General features: G+C 43.4%; 1 protein-coding gene and 2 long non-coding RNA genes across 5 annotated transcripts in view; 2 read left to right on the top strand and 1 right to left on the bottom strand.

Annotated features, from left to right (window-relative positions):
- The window catches only part of LOC120638001, a 34,246-nt gene extending 22,533 nt beyond the window's left edge, over positions 1 to 11,713 (top strand). The window contains exons 3-5 of the long non-coding RNA XR_005661181.1: positions 6,059 to 6,184; positions 11,131 to 11,174; positions 11,675 to 11,713. This is a non-coding gene — a long non-coding RNA (uncharacterized LOC120638001). The remainder of the gene's footprint in view (positions 1 to 6,058; positions 6,185 to 11,130; positions 11,175 to 11,674) is intronic.
- The window catches only part of MYO16 (myosin XVI), a 247,065-nt gene that overhangs the window by 26,869 nt on the left and 196,313 nt on the right, over positions 1 to 23,883 (bottom strand). For all 3 annotated transcript variants that reach the window (XM_029047892.1, XM_029047891.1, XM_007668660.3), the window contains 3 exons: positions 23,133 to 23,235; positions 6,028 to 6,124; positions 3,102 to 3,330 (listed from right to left, as the gene is read on the bottom strand). In XM_029047892.1, coding sequence (XP_028903725.1) covers positions 3,102 to 3,330; positions 6,028 to 6,124; positions 23,133 to 23,235 — 429 coding nt within the window. The remainder of the gene's footprint in view (positions 1 to 3,101; positions 3,331 to 6,027; positions 6,125 to 23,132; positions 23,236 to 23,883) is intronic.
- LOC103170472 lies at positions 11,711 to 23,210 on the top strand. Its single transcript, XR_486200.2, has 4 exons — positions 11,711 to 11,751; positions 12,544 to 12,853; positions 18,794 to 18,917; positions 23,124 to 23,210. It is a non-coding gene; the product is annotated as an uncharacterized LOC103170472 (long non-coding RNA).

Genomic DNA, 23,883 nt, shown 5'->3' with positions numbered 1-23,883 from the left:
TTCTTTCACCAAAAGGCAGCTTTTCTGAAGTACTTTCATACTGTCGATCAGACAGTCCCTGAATGAACTATTCACACTCTGATTGGTAAGCACAATCAAAAACCGGGAATTCAATCTGAATGATAATTTCTGGGAAATCCATCTTAATGGAAAGTTACTGAGGCAGTAAATGCGGGGACTTCATCACCATTAATGAAAAGATGGGGGATACTTTCTGCATGTAAAATTCAAAGCATTAAATTAGGCTGTGACCTTCTAATTGATGGCCTTATCTCAGGGTGCCTTCTCAGCCTCTTCCTGATTGTGACTTGCCTTCTAAACACTATCCGCAATTGTTTATTGAAATGTAGCGTGATTATTTTGCCATCAAAATTATTTTGTTGGATTCCTTGTCTGAATGTCTTGGCCTTGGTCAAGGGCACTATGTATGTCCAATAAATAACTACGCAAATCACTTAGTCCCGAGTTTTACATCAGGGTAATACATAAACTAATTGCAAATGATAGTTATTTTTCAGTTCCATCAGAGAACATAATAAATATTATTCCCTCGGCCATAAAAAAAAATTAATAGCAATTTAGCACCAAGAAGGGCGGGGGGGAAGTCTCCTGGCTTTACCAGGCTGTGTAATCATGTACTAATAAGACGATGTCAGTGCCTTATTTTTACAAACAGACTCTCGAGGATTTGTTTTGATAATTATATTTCTGTGTGATGGCTAGCCAGTTGAGTTGGAATTAGACTTTAGAATTTAGTCAGAGGCCCATGTGGCCAATGAAATAACTGAAGATGCAAGCTCCGTGTTGAGTAAATAATTTGTTTTTGCTGTGATGTTTAATTACAGTCTTTCCTACAAAGGGATTTCTTCAGTATTTAATCACTAGGATTTTTGAAGCTAATTAACAAGTGACATTCTGTCACTTTTACTTTAATAAAAATCATCTGACACAGTGAAGGCAAGAGGGAGTTGTTTCTGATGAGACACAGCGAGGCATTGTGGAAAAATAAACAGCTTTGTGACAAGCGAATTCTAGTCACAGAGAATGGGTTTCTGTTGTTAGTGGCACTGTCACTATTACGTACAGGTGCCTCTCTCTTCCGCAGGAGAGGAATAATGCTGGGATGAGCTAGAACAGGTGGTCTTGAAATTGTCTAATTTGAGCTCAGCATTCAAAGAGAAGTAGCAAATGCAATTCTTTTCTCACTGGCAATGGAGATGTATCTTTCTGGAGAGTAGAAACAATAGATACATTTCTCCTTTCTGAATCGACTCAGTAATGACAGTGATAATAATAGTACTTATTGAGCATTTACTGTGTACCGAGCGCTGTACTACTCAGGTTGGACACAGTCCCCGTCCACATAGGGTTCAGACCTACGTGGTGGGAGAAGGATATAGTCCCTATTCTTCAGATGAGGAGACTGAGGTACAGAGATGTGAAGTGACCAGCCCAAGGTCACACAGCAGAAAAGGGGAGGGGATTAGAACCCAGGTCCTCTGCCACCGAGGCCCAGGCTCTTTCCATGAGGCCACGCTTCTTCCCTTATGTTCCCGAGTGGCTCCTTATTAATCATTCTGGCCACTTTCCAAGGGTGTGCTAACTCTCCATTATGACCAGTGGACTTGTAGGGAATTTTTAAAAGCCCTCTTCAGTCTGTTTACTAATACTGAAATGTTATTTGTGTTAAAATCGGAGAGAGTTGGAGACACTGACAAGATGCAACAACTACTATATATCAACTGGTGACTTCTGACGCAGATGTTGTGGCTGTCATTGGGTTGTGTGCACTACGGTGACTTATTTAATATGGTTGAATGAGTAGTAGCTAATCCATTAATAAAATAGATTTAAATCCTCTTTAAAGCTCTCACACAAAACATATCTCTCACGTATTAGAGATATGATTTGTGTGAGAGCTTTAAAGAGGATCTAATAGGACACTATATATACAAATACAGCTCTTTCTGAAAGAAGGAGAGAAGTAAAAAGTTACGTATTAGAGGAAAAGACCAAGGAAGACTCATTCATATCATCTCAACAGTATTAATAATGAGTATTAAGTGCCTAGTATGTATTAAGCACTGGGGTAGATAAAATATAATCAGGTCAGAGACAGTCCCTGTCCTACATGAGGGACACATTCTATGGGGAAAGGAGGACAGAATGTGGCTCCCATGTGGGACAGGGACTGTATCCAGCCTGATTAGCTTGCAACTACCCCAGCGTTTAGTGTCTGGATCATAGTAAGCACTTAACAAATACCATAAAAAGGCATATATTCCCCATTTACAAATGAGGAAACTGAGAGACACAGAGAAGTTAAGTGACTTGCCCAACGTCACACAACAGGCAAGTGGCAGATCTGGGATTGGATTCCAAGTCCCCTGACTACAAAACGTGTGCTCCTTCCACTAGGCCACAATTCAGACAGTCCCATCCCCAGCATTCTTGAGACACACCCACATCCTCACTCAAACGTGGGCGTCCTTACCCACCACCCACTGAGACATCCTCGGCGTGGAGCAGAGATGAATAGCCGTGGTGTCAGAATAAGGTTAAAGAAAAAATAAGCAAGAATTCCCATGTGGAAGCAGCACTTCAGGAGGCAGTATCTCTGGGACCCAACCACCCCCCAAATCAGTGCTCCCAAGTGACCGACACTTGGACTTGCTCTGAGGCAATCCACGATCAGAGCCAATCACAGCTCTTAAATGATGCCGAGGGCCCATCACAGCTTTCAGAGATGGTGCTCTCTAAGGCTATGCTCAGAGTCAATCATAGCTATGAGATGATGCCCAGAACCAAACACAGCTCTCAGAGGTGAAACTCAGAGCCAATCAAACATGTTGACCCCCATGGCATGCCCTCCTGATTTGTGTGTCTAGATGGGAGGCAAAATACTGGCCATCTTTTTCTTTGATGCCCAGGCCATTATTATTGATGCCCCAAAACTGGGCAGGAGATTTTGCTGAGCATCTCCTAGGACCAAGTGTTCAGATTCATTCCATGGTATTTATTGAGCACTTACTGTGTTCAGAGCACTGTACTAAGCACTTGGGAGAGTACAATAAACAGACCAAATCATTCTCCTGGCTGACCTTTTAGCATCTTCTTCCCGTCTGTGTCGGGCATCGAGCCTCTCCTTGGGGTAGGAGTTCACGTCACCATGGAGCCGGTCACCTTCATGGGCGATGTTGGACGCGCCTGAGGCTTTCCTGCCCGGACTCTCTGTGTGCTGGCTGACGAAACTGGCGATGGGATCTGCCTCCTGCTCTCTGAGGCTCATCTTTCGGCGAAGATGCTGGCGGGCCAGAAAGCCCCTTGCAACTGCCGTTTACCGACCAAGGAAAAACAAGGAGCGGCAATAATGATAATGACTGTGGTATAGGGTAAGAGCTTACTATGGGTTGTGCACTGTAATAATAGTAACTGTGGTGCTAAGCACTTATCATGTGCCAGGCAAATAGCAATAATTATGGTATTTATTGACTTTTCATTCAGTCACATTTATTGAGTGCTTACTGTGTGCTGGACACTTTTCTAAGTGCTTGGGAGAGTACAATATAACTATAAAGAGAAACATTTCCTGCCCACGATGAGCTTACGGCTTACTAAGTGTCAGGCACTGTACTAAGAGCTGGGCTAGATACCAGATAATCAGGTTGGACAAAGTCCCTGTTCCACATAAGACTCACAGTCATAATCCCCATTTTACAGATGAGGGAACTGGGACCCTGAGAAGTAAAGTGGCTTGCCCAAAGCCACACAGACGAGTGGAAGAGCTGGGATTAGAACACACGTCCTCTGACTCCCAGGCCTGTGATCTATCTACTAAGCCATGTTGCGTTTAGTGCTAGGATTAATTAAACCTGATTAAGATAATCAGGTTGGAGACAGTCCCTGCCCCAAACAGAGGTCACAATCTGAGTAGAATGGAGAACAGGTTTCGAATCCCCAAGTTACAGATGACAAAACTGGGGCAAAGGGAAGTGAAGTGACTTGGCCGAGGTCATGCAGAAGGCAAGTGGCGAAGCCAGGATTAGAATCCAGGTCTTCTCCCTATCCTGTTCTCTTTCTTCTACGTCACCCTGCCTCTCAAAGGCACCAGTCATTAGGAAGTGTTTTGCTTGCGGGAACTGGGACAAGAAAAGACTGTTTTTCACCTTCCTTGTCCAAGGCAAAAGTACTCATTTATGATTCCACATTATTCCTTACTATTGAACACTCTGAGGTCCACTTTGTGGACATAATGTGCTGTGGGAGTGGGCTTGGGTAGTAATTTGGGGGTGCACGATCGCACAATGCAGTCAAAAAAGCAAAACTCTAATGAATCATGTACAAAACAATAACCGCCAAAAGCATTCTCATTCCACAGGGCTGAAGGAAATGAAATCGGTGAACAGAACTCTCTCTCCTTGGTTTCCTTCCAGCGTCACCTTGTGAAGGGGGTGCTGCCGTGAGGGTAGGGATGGAGAGGTCCAAGAATGGGATGTAAAAAAGGGAGACGAGGACATGAACTGCAAGATGGACAACGTCTTCCTATACCCCCAATCCTCAACTCCCCATTTTCACCCGAGGAGTTCTTGCTTGCCTTATTGAAGGCCCATCTCCTCCAAGAGGCCTTCCCAGACTGTCTTCATTTCCTCTTCTCCCACTCCCTTCTGCATCGCCCTTGTACTTGGATTTACTCCATTCACCCCTCGCTCTGTTCCACAGCACTTACGTCCATATTCATAATTTATTCATATTAACGCCTTTCTCCCCTTCTACATTTTACACTTGGTGTGGGCAGGGAACTTGTCTACGAACTGTTATACTACGAACTGAACTCTCCCAAGCGCTTAGTACTCTCCCAAGTAAGCACTCAATAAATGTGAATGATAGATCACCTCAGTCTACCTGCGGTCCACAAGTCATAGGTTTCATAGGCCCAGACTATGAAGGAGGAAGAGGGTATGTTTGTGTATGTGGCTGGAAAAAGAGGTATGATAGGAATTTTTTTTTTTTTTAAATGACTGGAAGAAAACCGACAAACCTGGTTACTTTTAGTGATAATCGGATCTGCCTAGCATAAGAGAAACACTGTTTGGGAACTGGGAAACAATTAAGCTCTTAACAAATTCCATCGCTCCCCAGAAAGGACAAAAATGTGGTTTATCTCTAGTTTCCATTTTGATGCCTGCTTGATTGCATGAGGGGAAAAAATGAACACAGCTTTCTACAATTATGGCTCTGGGGAAACTATGCAGACAACTAAAACGCTTCAGCCTTTTTCAGACGGTAAAACTGAATGTTTAGTTACTTTGGAATGCGGCAGTATTAAGTTAAATGGCAAAACAGACATGCTGAACTAATCTAAAGGAAAAATGTAAACAGCTAAAAGGACAGCCAGTCTTCCATGAATATAAAATAGTGCAGGATAAAAACCAGAACGATTGAAGCTTGGAGGAACATAGTTTTGGAGAAAAACACAACTAAATCCCCCAAATCTCCACAAGCACCTGATCCGACATTGTTTATATTTTAACAATAGGAAAAGTGAAGGTGGAGGAAATTGCCTGCTGTTCGTTCAATCAATGGTATAGTAATGGTATTTATTGAGCACTTAGTTGGTGTGCAGAGCACTATACTAAGTGCTAGGGAGAGTACAACAGAGTTGGTAGCTGCATTCCCCGCCCACAACGACCTTACATTCTAGACGGGAAAACAGACATTGAAATATATTATGGCTATGTATTTCTCTGGGCCTCAATTACCTCATCTGTAAAATGGGGATTAAGACTGCGACCTCCATGTGGGACAAGGACTATGTCCAACTTGATTAGCTTGTAACTGCCCCAGTGCTTAGAACAGTGTCTGGCACATAGCGTGTAACAAATGCCATTAAAAAAAAAAAAAGGCACGGGTCCACCGACAGAAGCCTAGATTCGTCCACAGAGTTTCAAAGCTGTGGGTCCCATCTAATGGCCTTGTATTTAAGGTACACCAGAAGACTACTCGGAAAGATTGGTTTATGATTGTTACCTTTTTGACAGGTTATAATTTTCCTCTGCAGCTGAAGGCCCACGTCAACGAGATGGTCAACGTGCCGGTATTTGAGAAACACTTTGCGGATGCCTGTCTGAAACAGAAACAGCAGGGAGACTATTCAACCACAAGAAAGAGCCAGCCCTGACGGTGGGTAAGTAATCACGGGGGAGAGACTTTTCTCCTTGAGGGCTGGAAAGGAACCAACGAGATTGCTACCAATATCTGTCTCCCTTCCTCCCTTCCCCCCAAACACCAAAAGATCCATCAAATTGAGGAATGTCTCAAGAGGCCTGGGAGTCGGCTAAGGGGCAGCTGGGTGGTGGGAGGAATAATTATAATTGTGATATTTGTTAAGGGGTAGAATAATTATAATTGTGATATTTGTTAAGGGCTATGTGCCAAGCACTGGGGTGGATACAAAGCAATCAGATGAGACATAATCCTGGTGATCACAGTATAAGGGGGAGAGAGAATAGATATTTTAATCCATCAATCAGGCACATTTATTGAGTGCTTACTGTGTGCAGAGCACTGTATTGAGCACTTGGGAGAGTATAATATAGCAGAGATGGTAGACATGTTCCTTGCTCACAAGAAGTGTAGTCTAGTAGACAAATCATCCCAGGGCAGATTCAACCCAATTTTACAGATGAGAAAACTGAGGCACAGAGGAGTTAAGGCTCACCCGAGGTCATGCGGGCAGGCAAGAGGCAGGGCCAGGGTTTGAACCAGGGTAATATGACTCTAAATGTCTCTCGACACTGAGTGTTAAGCGCTTAGTCCAGTGGTCTGCACATAGTAAGTGCTCAGTAGATACCATTGATTGACTGACTCCTGATCCTGTGTGCTTACCGCTAAGCCACATCCTCTTTTTCCCAATTTCCAGGTCACCAGAGCCCCCAGAACCGCCCCATGAGGATGCTTTAGGATTTTGGAACTCTCCCAGGAAAATTCCAGGCTGGTACCTTTAAGCAGCATGGCATAGTGGATAGAGCGTGAGCCTGGGAATCAGAAGAATCTGGGTTCTAATCCTGGATCTGCCACTTGTCTGCTATGTGACCTTGGGCAAGTAACTTAATTTCTCTGGGCCTCAGTTACCTCATCTGTAAAATGGGGATTAAGTCGAGTCCCATGTGTCCAACCTGATTACCTTGCACTCTACCCCAGCACTTAGAAGAGTGCTTGACACATAATAAGCTTTTAACAAGTACCACTGTTGTTATCACTCCTTTATGGAACTTTTTCTGGGGTCCCTGAGTCAATCATACTGAGCCTGGACCCTCGGGATACCCCCTCAAGGAAATCCACCCTCCTTTCCTCTTCTTCCACTCCCTTTGTCACCCTGACTTGCTCCCTTTATTTACCATCTCCTCCCAGCCCTACAGCATTTATGTCCATATTGGCAATTTATTTATATTACTGTCTGTCTCCCTCTCTAGACTGTAAACTCATTGTAGGCAGGGAATGTGTCTGTTATAGTGCCATATGGTACTCTCCCAAACGCTTAGTATAGTACTCTGCATACCCTAAGTGCTCAATAAATACAACTGAGGGACTGACTGACTGACTAGAGCCTGGGTCCAAGGTGACTCCTCAGGACACTCTGGGCTTAGCTGAGAGGCTAGGGGAGGACACTGACCTAGGATGAGACCAGGGCCCCTGAACTGTCCTTCTGAGAGGGGGGAGTTATTAACCTGGGGGCTCGTGGAGTGGGGAGGCCGGCTCGGGTTGTTAAGGAAGTGAACGTTTACCCCTCTGACCCCCAACAGATAGCTTGGCTGCCCAGTGGATCTTATACCCTTGATGCCCTAAGAGGAGTGGGTGAGCCAGGGACTGCCATAAGAACTGTAGTATTTAAGCACTTACTATTTGCCAAGAACTGGGCTAACTGCAGGCATAGGTACAAGACAATCAGGTTGGACACAGTCCATGTCCTAAGAGGGGCTCACAGTCTAAGAAGGGAAGGGAGAGAAGGGAAAATCTCCGTTTTACAGATGAGAAAACCGGGACACAGACAAGTTAAGTGACTTGACCAAGGTCACACAGCAGGCAAATGGTGGAGTCAGAATTAGAATACAGGCCTGTGCTCTTTCCACTAAGCCATGCTACTTTTCACCCTCAGGGCCAAAATGAGATTCCAGCCACAGATACAACCACTAGCTTTTTTTTTTGCCAGAATATAGTCCCAGAGTAGGCTGACACACCAATTCCTAGGCACAGAATAATAATATAGGTAAATCATATTCATTCAGTCATAACTATTGTGTGGAAAGCACTGTACTAAGCACTTGGGAGACTATAATAATCATACAATTGTTATTGGGTATTTATTAAGCACTTACTATGTGCCAAGCACTAAGGACTGGGGGAGATAGAAGTTGATATGCCCCAGTTTTTTCCACCTGGGGCTCACAGTCTGAGAGGGAGGGAGAATTTACAAGCTCATGTGTTGCTCATCTGTTGGTGGAGGCAGTGAGCTGGAGCTTGATATTCCAGGAGCCCTGGTGATTCTGCCAGTTGCTTTGTGAAGACACAATACCCCCTTCTCAGAAGATGGCCTTGATCCATTTCAAAGGCGGGCCTGTCAGGGGCCTCAAACATCTCATGTTGATGAAGGTGGGGATTAGCATGGAAAAAAATAATAACGATTGCTTGACACCCTGTTTTCTTCCTTTCCCCGTCCAACAAAGCCCCCTTTATACTACCATAAGCACATCCTTACGGACATGAACGGTGTTCCCAGAGAGAACCCGAGGAAGGGGGAGGGGGGCAGCATGGACAGCTTGGAGTTGATCAATCTCTCCTCTCTCCCGTCCGTGTAGGATGGGCCAGTGCCATTTCTATGCCGGCCTACATCAATCAATGGTGTTTATTGAGCACTTACTGTATGTGTGGCACTGTTCTAAGGCCTTAGAGAGTTGATATTGTAGAAAGTGGGGTTCTAGGCTTGCCCAGCATGGTTTGAAGGCTATCAAAAGAATGGCACATTTCATTTTGTGGTTATCTACAGGCCTTAGGCTAATGCTGGCATCCCAGGGTAAAGGGAATGGATATTTTCAGAACAAGAGCATTGTTCCTTTACTGAATTTCCCCAGATCTCCCCTGAATGTTTGCTGAACCATTGCAGGTCTGAGCATGCAGCTGAAAATGGAGGTTCAACCCCAAATAGCCAGCAACTCTCCTCTAGACTTAAGCTCCTTGTGACCTTAATAAAATGTTGGTGTACTGTGCTATCTCAGCATTTAGTACAGTGCTCTGCACACAGTAAGCACTCAATAAATACCATTGATTGATTGAAATCTATACGACTTCAGAATTTTCACCTTCCCCCCGGCAAGTGGCTTGCATTCAATCTTCTGTAAGTCACTGGGTGCATTTTTAACCTTTCTGCCTGCTCCTCCAACCGGTCAACATCTAAAGTGGCCATTTGTTTAGTTTTATTCGTTCATTCATTCATATTTATTGAGTGCTTACTTCTATACTAAGCACTTGGGAGAGGACAAAATAACAATAAACAGACCCATCCCTGACCACAACAAGCTATATCACAGTCTGGGTTTCTGCTAGCTTGCCCTCTGTCCAGTAGAGATACAGAACAGATGTTTTTGTTTCTGGGTTTGTTTGTTTTTCCGGCTCAGTTGTTTTCCTTGAGTTCCAAGGCTTGGTAGCAGCACTGTCTTGAGACCAAAGTGGGAGAGAAACTCTAAGGCTCTGTTGCAAACAAGAGAGGTCTAGGGTTCCCCAGAAAGAAAGCTCTAGGCTAGGCTGAATATCAATCCACCTATCAGTGGCCTTTATTGGGGGTTGTGAGCCCCACGTGGGACAACCTGATTCCCCTGTGTCTACCCAAGTGCTTAGAACAGTGCTCGGCACATAGTAAGCGCTTAACAAACAAATACGAACATTATCATAATTATTGACCTCTTACTGTGTGCACAGCTCGCTACTAAGTGCTGGGGAGAGTTCAGTACAATAGGGTGGGTAGACAAGGTTGCTGGCTTACAACCTCTTGAAAGCAGAGAAGCAGCATGGCTAGCGGCAAGAACACAGGCTTGGGAGTCAGAGGATGTGGGTTCTAATTCTGCCTCTGCCATTTGTCTGTTGTTTGACCCTGGGCAAGCCACTTCACTTCTTTGTGCCTGTTACCTCATTTGTAAAATGGAGATTAAGATTGTGAGCCCCATGTGGGACAACCTGATTACCTTGTATCTACCCCAGACCTCAGATCAGTGCTTGACACAAGGTAAGCACTTAACAAATACCATAATAATAGTAATTATTATTATTATTGACATTAGGCTGTATACCTCATGTCCCTGGAACTCTTTTTCTGGTGTCCATGAAGGCATGGGGGGGTGGTGTCTCCCTACTGAGGACAATATTCTATCAAAAGCTAAAAGAGACCAGTAAATAAGTGAGAATTCAGAGAAGAAGGATGGACAGTGTAGAACTGTCCATCACCTCACAATGATGGGGTCATTTTTGACTCTTGTAATGATATCTATGGCATTTGTTAAGCGCTTACTATGTTCCAAACACTATACTAAGCAACGGGGTAGATACAAGAGAATCAGGTCTCATGCGGGGCTCACAGTCTAAGTAGGAGGGAGAACAGGTATTGAATCCCATTTTGCAGATGAGGGAACTGAGGGACAGAGAAGTCAAGTCACACAGAAGATAAGTGGTGGAGCCAGTATATTTACTTTCCACATTTGGTTTGGCTATCATGCCAATATTTCCTCCACAAAATTATCCACGTCTGCCCCTTCCTCTTCACCTTCAAGGCCACCAACCTGATCCAAGCCCTTGTCCCTTCCTAGATAGTCTGCTGCATCAGCTTCCCCTCACCGGTCTCCCTGACTTCAGCTTCCTCTGACTTTCAGTCTACCCTACATTTAACTGCCTGGATCCTCTTTCCTAAAATACTGTTCACAACACACCACTCCCGTCTTCAAAAAAAATCTCAAAATTGTCAAGTAGAAACTTCTGATCATTGAGTTCAAGGCTCTCTACAATTAGTCTTCCCCTCTCTTTTCTACTTTTTCACACTACACCCCAGCTCCCTTTTCACTCTTCATTCTTGTTTCCAATATACAGGGCTTGCTGTTTCTTCCCACTGGAAGTAAGCTTCTCCAGGGCAGGTAACATTTCTTCTACTCCCACTGCATATTTCCAAACACCTAATTAAGTGTCCTGTGCATGCTGGGTAAACATCAGTGAGCCTAATGCAAGTTTACAGATGCTTTGGCAAGCAACTGACACTTCTGCTTCTACACTTAAGAGTTGGCAAAAGAACCCCAGACATCTGAAGGCCGGGCTAGGTACTTTCACCTAGTAACTACAAAACAGGATCTGCTGTCTGAGATTGAATAAGATAACAGGATCAAACTGATCTTTTTATGCCACTTTTTCAGGGGGAGGGGTCTCTGGGAAGCATGATCTGATGGTCCTAGTTGTGGATTAATTCTGAGGTCACCGTCTGCCATCCAGTTTGACCCTATTATCAGCATGCAGAGTACCGCACTAAGTGGTTGGAAAGGTCCAATACAATACATGTATTAGATGGGGTCTGGCCAACAAGCACCTTACAGTCTTTAGGGGTGTCATGGTTATTTATATCAATGTCTGTCTCCCCCTCTAGACTTTAATAAGCTTGTTGTGAGCTGGGAATGGGTCTACCAACTCTGCTGCATTGCTTAGTTCAATGCTCTGCACAAGGTAAGCCCTCAGTAAATAGCTTGATTGAGGGTAGGGGCATGGCCTGGGGCCCAGGTTTTAAGATTCTGGTTCTAATCCCAGTTTCCTGGGTGTCCTCAGGCAAGTTATTTAACTTCTCTGAGTCTCTATTTCCTCAGCTGTAAAACAGGACTGAGCTAGGCTGTGGGCCCCATTTGGGACCGGGACTGGGTTCAATCTCACAGCCTTGTATTCACCCTCGCACGTACAAGTGCTTAGTAAATGGCATAACAGTCATAATAATTATTTGGGGACAACTTGGCCAAGGGCTAGCCTTCCCTTCACTTCCTCCCGTGACCGGTTTCTGACCAGCAGGAGGTTCCTAACTCCCTCCTATTTCTCTTTGGTTTTTATTTGGTCGGTTGAAACAGGTTACTCCCCCCCAACAATCCCCTCATTCATTTGCATTTTTAAATGGCTGAATCCATTTGGCTGTCAGCAGGATCCACAGGCGATTCTGTTTGCGATCACTGGTGTGACAGCTACTAGAAATATGGGACTTCCCACATCACTGGTCCCTATCAAGACCAAGTCAAACCTGGAGGTGTGCCAGACCCTCCTAATCGAATGGAACTCAATAACACCAACAGCAAAGCCCCTGATACTTGAATCTGTGGGGCACTTCCCCATTCCTGGGAATAACTTTCCTAAGACAAGGGTAGACTAGCTGGAATACCTATCCTTGGTGGATGACAAACGAATCGGTTCATATTAAAGTTTTATTGCTTCTCTTCCCAAAGGGTGTGGGTATGTAATCCGATTATCTGTTTCCAGTATTTCCATGTCATGAGCAAAATTCACATCCCAAAGAGAGAGAAAGCCTACTGTCTTCATGTCCGTCCTTCCATGTCTTCGGCGGATGCGCCGCCGTGACTGAAACAACGCTTCCGCTGACATCTGACATTTACAGAGCTTCCTGGGGCCGTGAGTAGCTTCCTGGGGCCGTGAGAAACAAACAAGATTTGCTAATTTCATGTGGCCAGTTCCCCAAGATGAGTCGGAAATGAATCACCCGCCATGAAGGGTGGTCTGTTTCTCAGCACACCGAACGAATCCACTCGTGGAAAGGAAGAGCTGACGTGAGGTAGGCATCTGATTTTGGCTGGGTCTCTATTTCCTCATCTGTTTTATTAATGTCTTATTTATATTAATGTCTTTCTCCCCCCCAGACTGTTTTATTCGTATTACTGTCTGTTTCCCCCTCTAGACTGTTCTAATTAATGTCCGCCTCCCCTTCTAGATGGTAAGCTCATTATGGGCAGGGAACATGTCTGTTAATTATTGTACTGTACTCTCCCAAGGGCTTAGTGCAGTACTCTGCATATAGTAAGCACCCAATAAATACCACTGATTGATTTGGGAAACTCTTCCAGTTCCTTACGGTTGGAATCATGTTTCCCTTCTTAGGAATCTATTTATCGGCCAGGGAAAAAGAAGGGAGGGTGAATATGTTCTCCGACTTGGACATTCTATGCTTAGCCATGCCTGGGTGACAAAGTGTTCTTCGCTGATATTGAAATGTGAATGTCATTCTGAGCCTTGTAAAAGAAAACCATCTGTGAATTACAGACACAGCTATTTTTATTAGAAAACCATTAGGGTTCTTAAATGTTATTCTATGAAGTGACAGATTTTAAAAGATGAAGTGAAGTTGTCATTGATGACTTCCAAAGCTTCAATTATTGCTGTTAGTGTTCAGGGATTTTTTTTTTCTTAAGGTGTAGGATGTGGAAGTACAGACTTTCCAAATGTCGGGAGGACTGATGAGATGGTGTGTAGGTGGCACGGAGGCTGTATTAGCTCATACTTAGTAGGTGTCAAGGGAATCTGTGAAGTCGTTCTTTGAGTTTTAAAAAAGGCAATTTGTGGGAGTGCTGTGTGTTTCTGGCAGTTCTTTCAAAATAGCCTCCCACAAAAGAAAAAAATAAAGTTATAATCTAATGATATTTTACACAATGAAACACATTTTCAATGTGCATTAATGAAATTGAAAAAAGAAATACTGCAAAAATTGCCTTCTTTCATATTGATGTCTGCAGAAAAATGATGATATCCAAAGTTACAGGGAGCAAGTCTTTTTTGTTACAATTCAGTGTCTTTTTCAAAACTTGGCAAATGCTTTGTCAATTCCCAACCAGCATATACATTATTTATGTCCTTTATGCGATGAGCTTTATTTCCTTCAGCTTTCATCATTAGATAATAATAATGTAATTGCTTCCTAATGGTAATAAGTTGAAAGAAAAAGCTGGATCACAGGGGAGAAAATGATGTGCCAATTAAAATGACATGAAGCTTTTCAGTTGCTCATGAGAATGGCAAAGGAGTTTTCTATGAAAGGAAAATGACTAACTTTATTTTAAAATTAAGGCAAAAGTCACCTGGAATCATAATCAGAACATGCAGGAGATGAGCCAACGTGTATGACGGTTCCAATATTCTGTGTGGATGCATAAGTCTGTGGACGTCTATGTGAAAGTGTGTGTACTGTGTGTATAGTAAGTGTATGGATATCTAGGTGAATATGTACCGTGTACATCCTTGTATGGGTATGCATTGTAATAGCGGAAAGAGCACAAGTTGTGAGACAGAAAACCCGGGTTCAAATCCAGACTCCACCACTTGCCTGTTGTGTGATTTTAGGCAAGTCATTTAACTTTTCTGGGTTTCAATTTTCTCATCTAAAAATGGGGATTCTATAATGGTCTTCCCTCCCACTTGGACTGTGAGCCCCAAGTTTAGTACAGTGCTGGGCACATAGTGAGCACTTAACAAATACCACGAATATATGGGAATATGGGAGTCCATATAAGGCGAGTGCATTTTTGTGAATGCAGGTGTGTGGGTGTGGATAAGTGTGTGAATGTTTGTATATCCATTTACTTGTGGGTTTGTGGTTTGGTTCAGACAGATTATTAAAAAAGCAATCAGCTTCAGAGAGAACAAGCAGAAATCTGGAAATGAAAGCAGGGATAAAAGACAGCGGGTAGGAAGACGTGCAAAGAGAGGAGAGGCGAAAGAGAGAGATTCATTTGTGAAGTCTGAGACGAGGAATCAGTTACATGAGGCTTTAACCTCATCTCTGGCCCCCGATAGTAAATAAGAAGGATTCTGCAATGAAACAAGGTGCTTGAAGTATTCTTCAATCAATCAATCAAGTGTATTTATTGAGTGCTTACTAACTGCAGAGCACTATTCGAAGCACTAGGGAGAGTACAATATAACAGAATAACAGATATGTTCCCTGCCCATAATAATAATGTTGGTATTTGTTAAGCGCTTACTATGTGCCAAGCACTGTTCTAAGTGCTGGGATAGATACAAGGTAATTAGGTTGTCCCACATGAGGCTCACAGTCTTAATCCCCCTTTTACAGATGGGGTAACTGAGGCATCGAGAAATGAAGTGACTTGCCCAAAGTCACACAGCTGACAAGTGGCGGAGCTGGGATTAGAACCCATGACCTCTGACTCCTAAGCCCGGGCTCTTTCCACTGAGCCATGCTGCTTCTCTGAGTTTACAGTCTACGGGGGAGAGCAGTGCAGAAGGGAGGGGGTGAAGAGGAGAGGAGGGCTTTGTCAGGGAAGGCTTCTTGGAGGAGTTGTGCCTTCAAGAAGTTTTGAAGGTGGGTAGAGCAATTATCTGTCTGATATGAGGAAGGATTATATTGTATCCCAGTGCCTGGAACACAGTAAGCACTTAACAAATACCACATTTCATTAGTGGTATTTTTTAATTCCCTTGCCCCTTATTTATAGCTCTGTCCATCTTTTACTAGATCCTTGACCACTTCCTGAGTTCCGATCCTCTTCTGCTCTCTTGCTGCGGAGCAGGTAGGGGAATTCCAGGCACCAGGCCAACTCTGGCCACTTCAATGCAGAGCCCTGTACAAGGTGCTTGGGAAATAGAGAATAGCAAAATGGTACTCCTCGCCAGGAGCTTACCCTTTTCTACCAGAGGGAATCCATATCTGTATTTAAGAGCAATGCATCAGGGGTATTTTTTTTTCCCCTCTCCACTATTTCTGTGTAGGATAAACTGCTGGATGACCAGGAGGAAGTTATTGGTTTCAAGGTTCCTTACAAAACCACACCTCTCTACAGCATGGTCAAATTCAAATTCATTCTCCCTTCTACTTAGACAGTGAGCACCATGTGGGGTACGGCCTGTGTTCAACCTAATTAACTTGAAATAATAATCTTGGTATTTGTTAAGCGCTTACTATGTGCCAAGCACTGTTCTAAGCACTGTCTACACTAGCTCTTAAAACAATGTTTGTGACATAGTTAAGCGCCTAACAGATACTATTAAAAACAAAAAAATCTGTAATATTAATGCATCCAGAGCACCGGGGAAGGTAATGGACATTTTGTATAAGGAGAACAGTGCTAGAATGAGGCTGAATCCAGGAGGCACACGTGGGTTTATAAAGCTGAAATATTTTCAGCATCAATAACTCCACAGAAGAAAGGAATCCATGACAAGGATGAGTTTTATGGGCTATTTTCCAGTTTATACCTTCTACTGATTTATAGAGAAGGGTTGAAGTGCTACTTCAGTGGTAAAACAAAGGCTATAAACCATTAATTTATTACACTAATAAGAGCTAACCATCCCAAATCATCATCTTCTCTTGGGATGAATAAGAAAAGGGCTCAGAAAACTTTTTTTATATTTTTACATTTTCATTTTATTGTTCTTTTTTCATTGCTCTGTTTAAGACCAGCAAAATGATAAATCCTCCAACCTCCTTTTTTATTTGAAGGTCTGGTGAGCATGTCATTCTTTGAATTACAAGGAGTTTTCTAAATATGACTTCAGGAGAGTCACCAAAGGAGATCTGGAATATTCTCTGAAAACTATCTGCAATATTAGCAATATGGATTTGTATTCAAAACCTTTGTATCAATTTTTTAAGTGTTTTTAAGTGTTTGTCAAATGCCTACTATATGCCAAGCACTGTATTTAGAGTTAAGGTAGAGACAAACTAATCAGGTTGGACACAGTCCCTGTCGCACATGGGGCTCAAGGCCTTAATCCCCATTTGAGATTAGGTTGCTGAGGCACAGAGTTATTAAGTGACTTGCCCAACGTCACTCAGACAACTGGTGGAGCTGGAATTAGAATCCACATCCTTCTGACGTCCAGGCCTGTGCTCCATCTGCTAGTCCTCGTACTTGTCTATTTTCTCTCCTTTTCTTTGGTTCATCATTATCGATGCTATTTACTGAGTGCTTACTATGTGCAGAGTACTGTACTAAATGCTTGGGTGAGTACTATACAAGAGAATTGCCAGACACGTTCCCTGTCCACAGCGAGTTTACAGGAAAGAAATACAAAGCAACCAATGGTAATAATAATATTAATAATTGTGGAATTTGTTCAGTGCTTACTGTATGCCAAGCATTGTACTAAACGCTGGGGTAGAAACAAGTTAATCAGGTCCCACATGGGGGTCACGGTCTAAGCAGGAGAGAAAACAGGTATTGAATTCCCATTCTGTAAAGTCAGACCAGTTAAGTGACTTGCCCAAGGTCCTACATGAGGTATGTGGTGGAGCTGGGATTAGAACCCTCTGACTCCCAGCGACACATCACTCTGCCTTCATTGGTTTTCTGTTATGTTTTGGAGAGCAGTCAAAGGGGGCTTGCTCTTTGTGATTGAAAAAGTGTCGGCTAGTAATGTCTAGATAGTCAGCCAGTCAGTTTTTTTAAATTGAGTGCTTACTGTATGCAGAGCACTCTACTAAGTGGTTGGGAGTGTACAATCATAACAGTATGAAAGACAAATTCCCTGCCCATAAGGAGCTTACAGTTTGGCGGGGGAGGGATGACAGACATTAATATAAATAAAATTACAGATATGGATATAAGTGCTGTGGGGCTGAGACATGGGAGAGTCAAAACCAGCGTGGCTCAGTGGAAAGAGCCCGGGCTTTGGAGTCAGAGGTCATGGGTTTGAATCCCGGCTCTGCCCCTTGTCAGCTGTGTGACTGTGGGCAAGTCACTTCACTTCTCTGGGCCTCAGTTCCCTCATCTGTAAAATGGGGATTAAGACTGTGAGCCCCACGTGGGACAACCTGATGACCCTGTGTCTACCCCAGCGCTTAGAACAGTGCTCTGCACATAGTAAGCGCTTAACAAATACCAACATTATTATTATTAAAACCATCCTCACTGTGCAGTGCACACACTGCATTCTTTTTAGAATTCTGCATTCTTATTTTTGAAAGACCTGTGGTGGTATTCTTCACCCAAGAAAATTGTGTTTTACACATTTCTCTTCCAAATGCACGTTCCACTCTATGACTTTGATGGCCTTCTTAAAAGGGGGTGGCGGGGGGGTGGGGTGAGGAAAGGGAAGCACAATTATTCATATTAAAGATTGTCAACCACGAGCCCCAAATTTCTCCTGTGCTGTGAACATTTCCTTGGTTTACAGCAGGGCTTCAACACCCTGTAAACCGGCAATTTGACAGCTTTGTTTCTGCATGAGTCATTCATCCAGATGGCTTTAAATGAATATAGCACTCAAATAACTACACTGGAGAAATTATTCTAAAACCGGTTGATTCATATAAAACGTGTGAAAATCAGATCGTGCCACTTATATATTTTTTTCTGCTAGGTATTAGCTTCAATGATTTTCATTTTACATAAATGACAAGGCTCACCAAAAATCATTTTCATGTCTTGTTAGATGTCTGTCAGAGAATCTGCACTTCATGCACCATAAGGAAGGCATTGTTTTTTCAGATAAAGTCCCCTTGCAAATACATATACAAGCATACACACACACACTCATTTACACCTCCCCGACACACACGTAAAAATACATATGCATATTTTATGCACATGTCAACCAATGATATTTATTGAGTTCTTTCTCTGGGCAAAGCACTGTAATAAGCACCTGTGAGAGTACAGTACAATGTACAGCACTGTGAGAAGTGCATGTGAGTATATAAAAATCTATCCATTGTTTTCAAAGTGATGCCACTGATAGTAAGATTCTATCCATCCAGGGCCCAGCTCTGCTTTCAAGACTGCCACTTTGCATCCTGATCTTCATGAAATTTTTACTCAGTGAGTGAAACACCTTCCTAATCGGTAGCTGTAAGAGGAATCCATGTCCTGTGAGGTCTGCTGGTAAGTCTCTCTCTCTCTCTCTTTCTCATTTTAATGACATTTGTTAATCACTTACTATGTGCCAGACACTCTACTAGGCACTGGAGTAAACACAAGCAAATTGGGCTGGACACAGTCCTTGTCCCACATGGGGCTCACAGTCTCAATCCCCAATTTACAGAGGAGATAACTGAGATGCAGACAAGTAGTGGAGCTGGGATTAGAACCTATGACCTCTGTGTGCAGGACACTGTACTAAACTAAGGGAGAGAATACAAAGGTGGGAATTAATCAGTAGTATTTGAATGCTTTCTGTGTATGCAGAGCACTGTACTATGTGCTTGGAAGAGTACAGTACAAGAGAGTTGGTAGACACATTCCCTAATCACAAGGAAGCCTACAGTTTAGAGAAGGTAAGACCCAGACCCTGTCCTGGTTTTCTATTTTACACAATTCTCAGGCAGTGCTGCCTCTAACAATGGTCCAAGAAGGAAGCTCAGAAAGTTCCATGCCCATGATCAGTCAGAAAAGATCAAAACTCGGCCTAAAATCTCAATTGAGTTGTGCATTGGATACCATTCTGTTGCTTCACCCAAACAGCTCCTTCTGACTGGCTCCCTGTGCCTGTTCGCCTAAAGCAGAAACTGTTCACAGTCAACCTTAAGGCTCTCCACCATCTGGCCCCACCTTATCTCTCTATTTCCTTCCCCACCCAACTCACTGTCTTTGGTCCTCCTAAGCCAAGTTACCAGCTGTACCTCACTCTCCTCTCTCCTGCCTCCAACTCCTCCCTTACGCTGTTTCCCCCACTTGGAATTCCCTCCCTCCCCACATCAGACAGACCACAACTCTCCCCGCATTCTAATCTCTCCTTAAATCCCCCCTTCGCCAACAATCTTTCCTTGAATAATTTCCCAGCACCCTGAGTCATCTCATTGCTTCCTCCACCTTTAGCATTTAGAAAACTTTTTACATCCTCCTTAGCACTCATGAATCTCTGAAGGCTTTTTTTTTTTTTAAATCTCCTGGAAATACTTTTTGGTTTGTTTCTCCCCTTTTGGTGTAAGATCCTGGTGGACAGGAAACATGTTACTTGGTTATTCTGTACCGACTACGCACCTAATTGTTGTTACTCTATAGTAATTACTACTGTGTCGGTTACTGCTACTATACTATGGCAGTCGCTACTACAGTTATTCTTTCATAGTTACTGATACTATGGTTACGACTCCTACAGTTGCTCCCATTACTGGCCAACCGATCGTATTTATTGAGCACTTACTGGGTGCCCAGCACTGTACTAAGCGCTTGGGAGAGCACAACACAACAATAACACACATTCCTTGCCCACAACGAGCTTACAGTCTTGGGGGGAGACAGATATTAATATAAATAAATAAAATTACAGATAGGGGCATAAGTGCAGGGGGCTTGGGACAGGGAAAGAATAAAGGGAGCAAGTCAGGGCAATGCAGATGGGAGTGGAAGAGAAGGAAAAGAGGGCTTAGGCAGGGAGGGTTCTTGAAGGAGATGGGCCTTCAATAAGGTTTTGAAGGTGGGGGAGAGGAATTTAGTTAGTATTACTAGTTATTACTATTTTTACAGCTGCGACTACTCTCTGACTACAGTTATTATTACAGCTATTATTATGGGTACTACTCTTCAAGGTTTAGTTCTATATCACAGATTAATGAGCTGGCGTTGCTTTCATTTTCTCTAAAAGGTTTTTCTACATTAGACTAATTCTTGGGCCTCAATCAGCAAATCCCCACCATCAGTTCACTTCGTTTCATAAGCACTACCCTCTTCTTCTGCCTAATCAATTCCCTCTAATATGCTCTTTCCATTCTCTCTGCGCCATCCCCAAAAGCCTGGGCTATATTCAGGCTGTACATCTCAATTTTTTGCTCTCATCCTATTTTTCTTAGATTGATGTATGCTTAGGTCTATGTCCTACTGCCAGGGGCTGCATCGGTGTGATATAATTTTTGCCAGTGGCAGTCTGACTCTCAGTTGTTATTATGTTATTTGTTAAGGACTTACCAGGTGTTGAGCACTGTTCTAAATGCTGGGGTAGATACAAGTTAATCAGGTTGGGCACAGTCCCTGTCCCACCTGGGTCTCACAGTCTAAAGAAGAGGGGGAGTAAAATGGCGGGCATACAGTAAGTGCTTAACAAACACCATTTTAAAAAAACGAACAAAAAAACAGGCATGGAATCCCCATTTTATAGTTGAGGAAACTGAGGCACAGGGAAGTTAGGTGACTTGCCCAGGATCACATGGCAATTAATTGGCACAGCCAGGATTACAACCCAGTCAGCCAATCGTATTTATCCAGCACTTACTGTGTGTGGAGCACTGTACTAAGCGCTTGGGAGAGTACAGTAGAACAGTAAACAGATACATTCCCTGACCACAACAAGCTTACAGTCTAGAGGTCCTCTGACACCCAGGCCCTTGCTCTTTCCACTAGGCCATGCTAAGCCCTTTCTAAGCGCTGGGGTAGATATAAGATAATCAGGTCAGACACAGTCCCTGTTTCACATGAGGCTCAGAATCTAATTAGGAGGGAGAACAGTAAATCTCCATTTTATATTTCAGGAAAGTGAGGTACTGAGATGGTAAGTAACTTGTCTAAGGTCACACAGCAGGTAAGTGATGATGATGATGGCATTTATTAAGTGCTTACTATGTGCCAAGCACTGGGGTAGATATAAGGTAATCAGGTTGTCCCACGTGGGGTTCACAGTCTCAATCCCCATTTTACAGAAGAGAGAACTGAGGCACAGAGAAGTTAAGTGTCTTGCCCTAGGTCACACAGCAGACAGGTGGTGGAGCCGGGATTTGAACGCACGACCTCTGACTCTCAAGCTGTTGCTCTTTCATTAAGCCACACTGCTTCCTCCTCAGGATTCTCCAGTCACACTTTACAGCTACCATTTCCCTGCTCTGCCATTCCTGACTCAAGGGTCTCCACATCAATTCCTTCCATCACCTCCAAACCTTTCCCCATTAGGTGATTATTTTTCACTGACCGACCTCATATTACCAGGCACTAGTTTTGAAATATTTCTGCCTTACAAGTACAGCTTTCCCCTCCTTTGGAGAAAACACTGCATGTTCGATTCTCGGTCCTACCTGCATCATGCACTTCCTCCCTGAGAAACGCTATCTATAGCTCCTCCAAGCCCTTGGGGAAAGAATCAGAGCACATAATTAAACTTTTCCCTCCGTGCTGCTTTTGGGTCTACGTGAACTTCAAAGGTGAGTGAAGCTCTCTGTCTGAGGTAGCTGAGAATCAATACAGTCAGAATCGGAATGCTCCATCGATATAAAGTCAGCAGTAAGATTGTGGGCTGAAAACCCAAAGAGCACTTGTGAGATTTAGGTTATAATGGAAGGGGGGAAAAAAGAATCAAAGTGATTTTATATTTTCTTGGCTTCTAGACCTACTGCTACCTCTGCAATTCTTTGAAAAGCTTTTAGCGGAGAAGTATGGAAAGTTAATTGGGCTCTCCTCGGTCTGCCCACTCACTCAGGTGTGCCTCATGATCCCCTCTCCCAACTCAGTGAGTTCCTGTTAGCAGTTGCTGTACGTCAGTAAATCAGGCTGCCTGACTCATTTCCAGAGAATACAGTACAGTGGACGCCTTGCCTATAATAAGGACCTCTGAACAGTGGGAAGCAAGTGGCCTAGTGGAAAGAGCCTGGGTCTGGGAGTCAGAGGACCTGGGTTCTAAATCCCTGCTCTGCCACTTGTCTGCTCTGTGACTTTGGGCAAATCACTTGCCCAGTTACCTCATCTGTAAATGGAAATTAAATCCTCCTCCCTCCAACTTAGACTGTGAGCCCCCAGTGGGACAGGGGCAGTGTCCAACCTGATTATCTTGCATCTACCCCGAGCACTGTTCGACACATGGTAAGTGCTTAACAAGTATCACAAAAAAATCCATTCAGGCAGTAAAGCTCTGGAGGATCACCATAAGAGAAGTTACTCAGCTCTCTATTTAAAACCCTAATATTAATAATAACAATTGTGGTATTTAAGTGCTTGCTATGTGTCAAGCACTGTTCTAGGCACTAGAGTGAATTCAAGATCTTCAAGTTGGACCCAGTCCCTGTCCCAAATGGGGCTCACGGTCTAAGTAGGAGGGAGAACAGGTAATGAGTCCCAATTTACAGTTGAGGAAGCTAAACTCTAAATGTATATCTTTGTTGTTTGTAGGTCACCAACCTGCCAGCCTTGTAATTTACACTGCTGAAGAACCAGACGGCATTTCTCCGCTGCAGACAGTTTCTTTCTCTCTCCCAGGAATACGTCCGTCAGGAGTTTGTACCTGTGAAAATCAGCAAAGAAAGAAGTGAATCATCCAGAAAGCAAGGAGAATATCTATTTCCCCTTCCAGACTCTAAGCTCCTTGAGGGCAGGAAATGTCTCTACCAACTCTGTTGCATTTCCCAAATGCTTAATACAGTAAGTCCTTGATAAATACCATTGAGTGATTAATTGAAATTGGAGAGTAAAATTGTTTTGGGCAACTTCGTAGTCAAAGGGGCTATCATTATTATTATTATTGTTATGTACTTTGTTTCAGTACTCTTCTAAGCACTGCAGTAGATATAAGTTAATCAGGTTGGACTCAGTCCCTGTCTAAGTAGGAGGGAGAGCAGGTATTTGATCCTCATTTTAAAGTTGAGGAAACCAGAGCACAAAAATGAAGTGCCTTGCCCAGGGTCACATAGCAAGCAATTGGCAGAGGTGGGATTAGAACCCAGGTCCTCTGATTCCTACACCTGCTTGTGCTCTTTCCACTAACTAGGCACCTTTTTTTTTTTCTCTTTGGTTGGCCTTTCTTCTTGCTCCTGAATTCAAAGTCATGTGTCAATTTCATTCATTCATTCAATCCTATTTATTGAGCACTTACTTTGTGCACAGCACTGTACTAAGCAATTGAGAAATTAATACAACAATAAACAGTGACATT

This window comes from Ornithorhynchus anatinus, chromosome 20 (genome assembly GCF_004115215.2).
Source record: "Ornithorhynchus anatinus isolate Pmale09 chromosome 20, mOrnAna1.pri.v4, whole genome shotgun sequence".
Classification (NCBI taxonomy): Eukaryota; Metazoa; Chordata; class Mammalia; order Monotremata; family Ornithorhynchidae; genus Ornithorhynchus; species Ornithorhynchus anatinus.
This window is presented reverse-complemented; position numbering and strand designations above follow the sequence as displayed.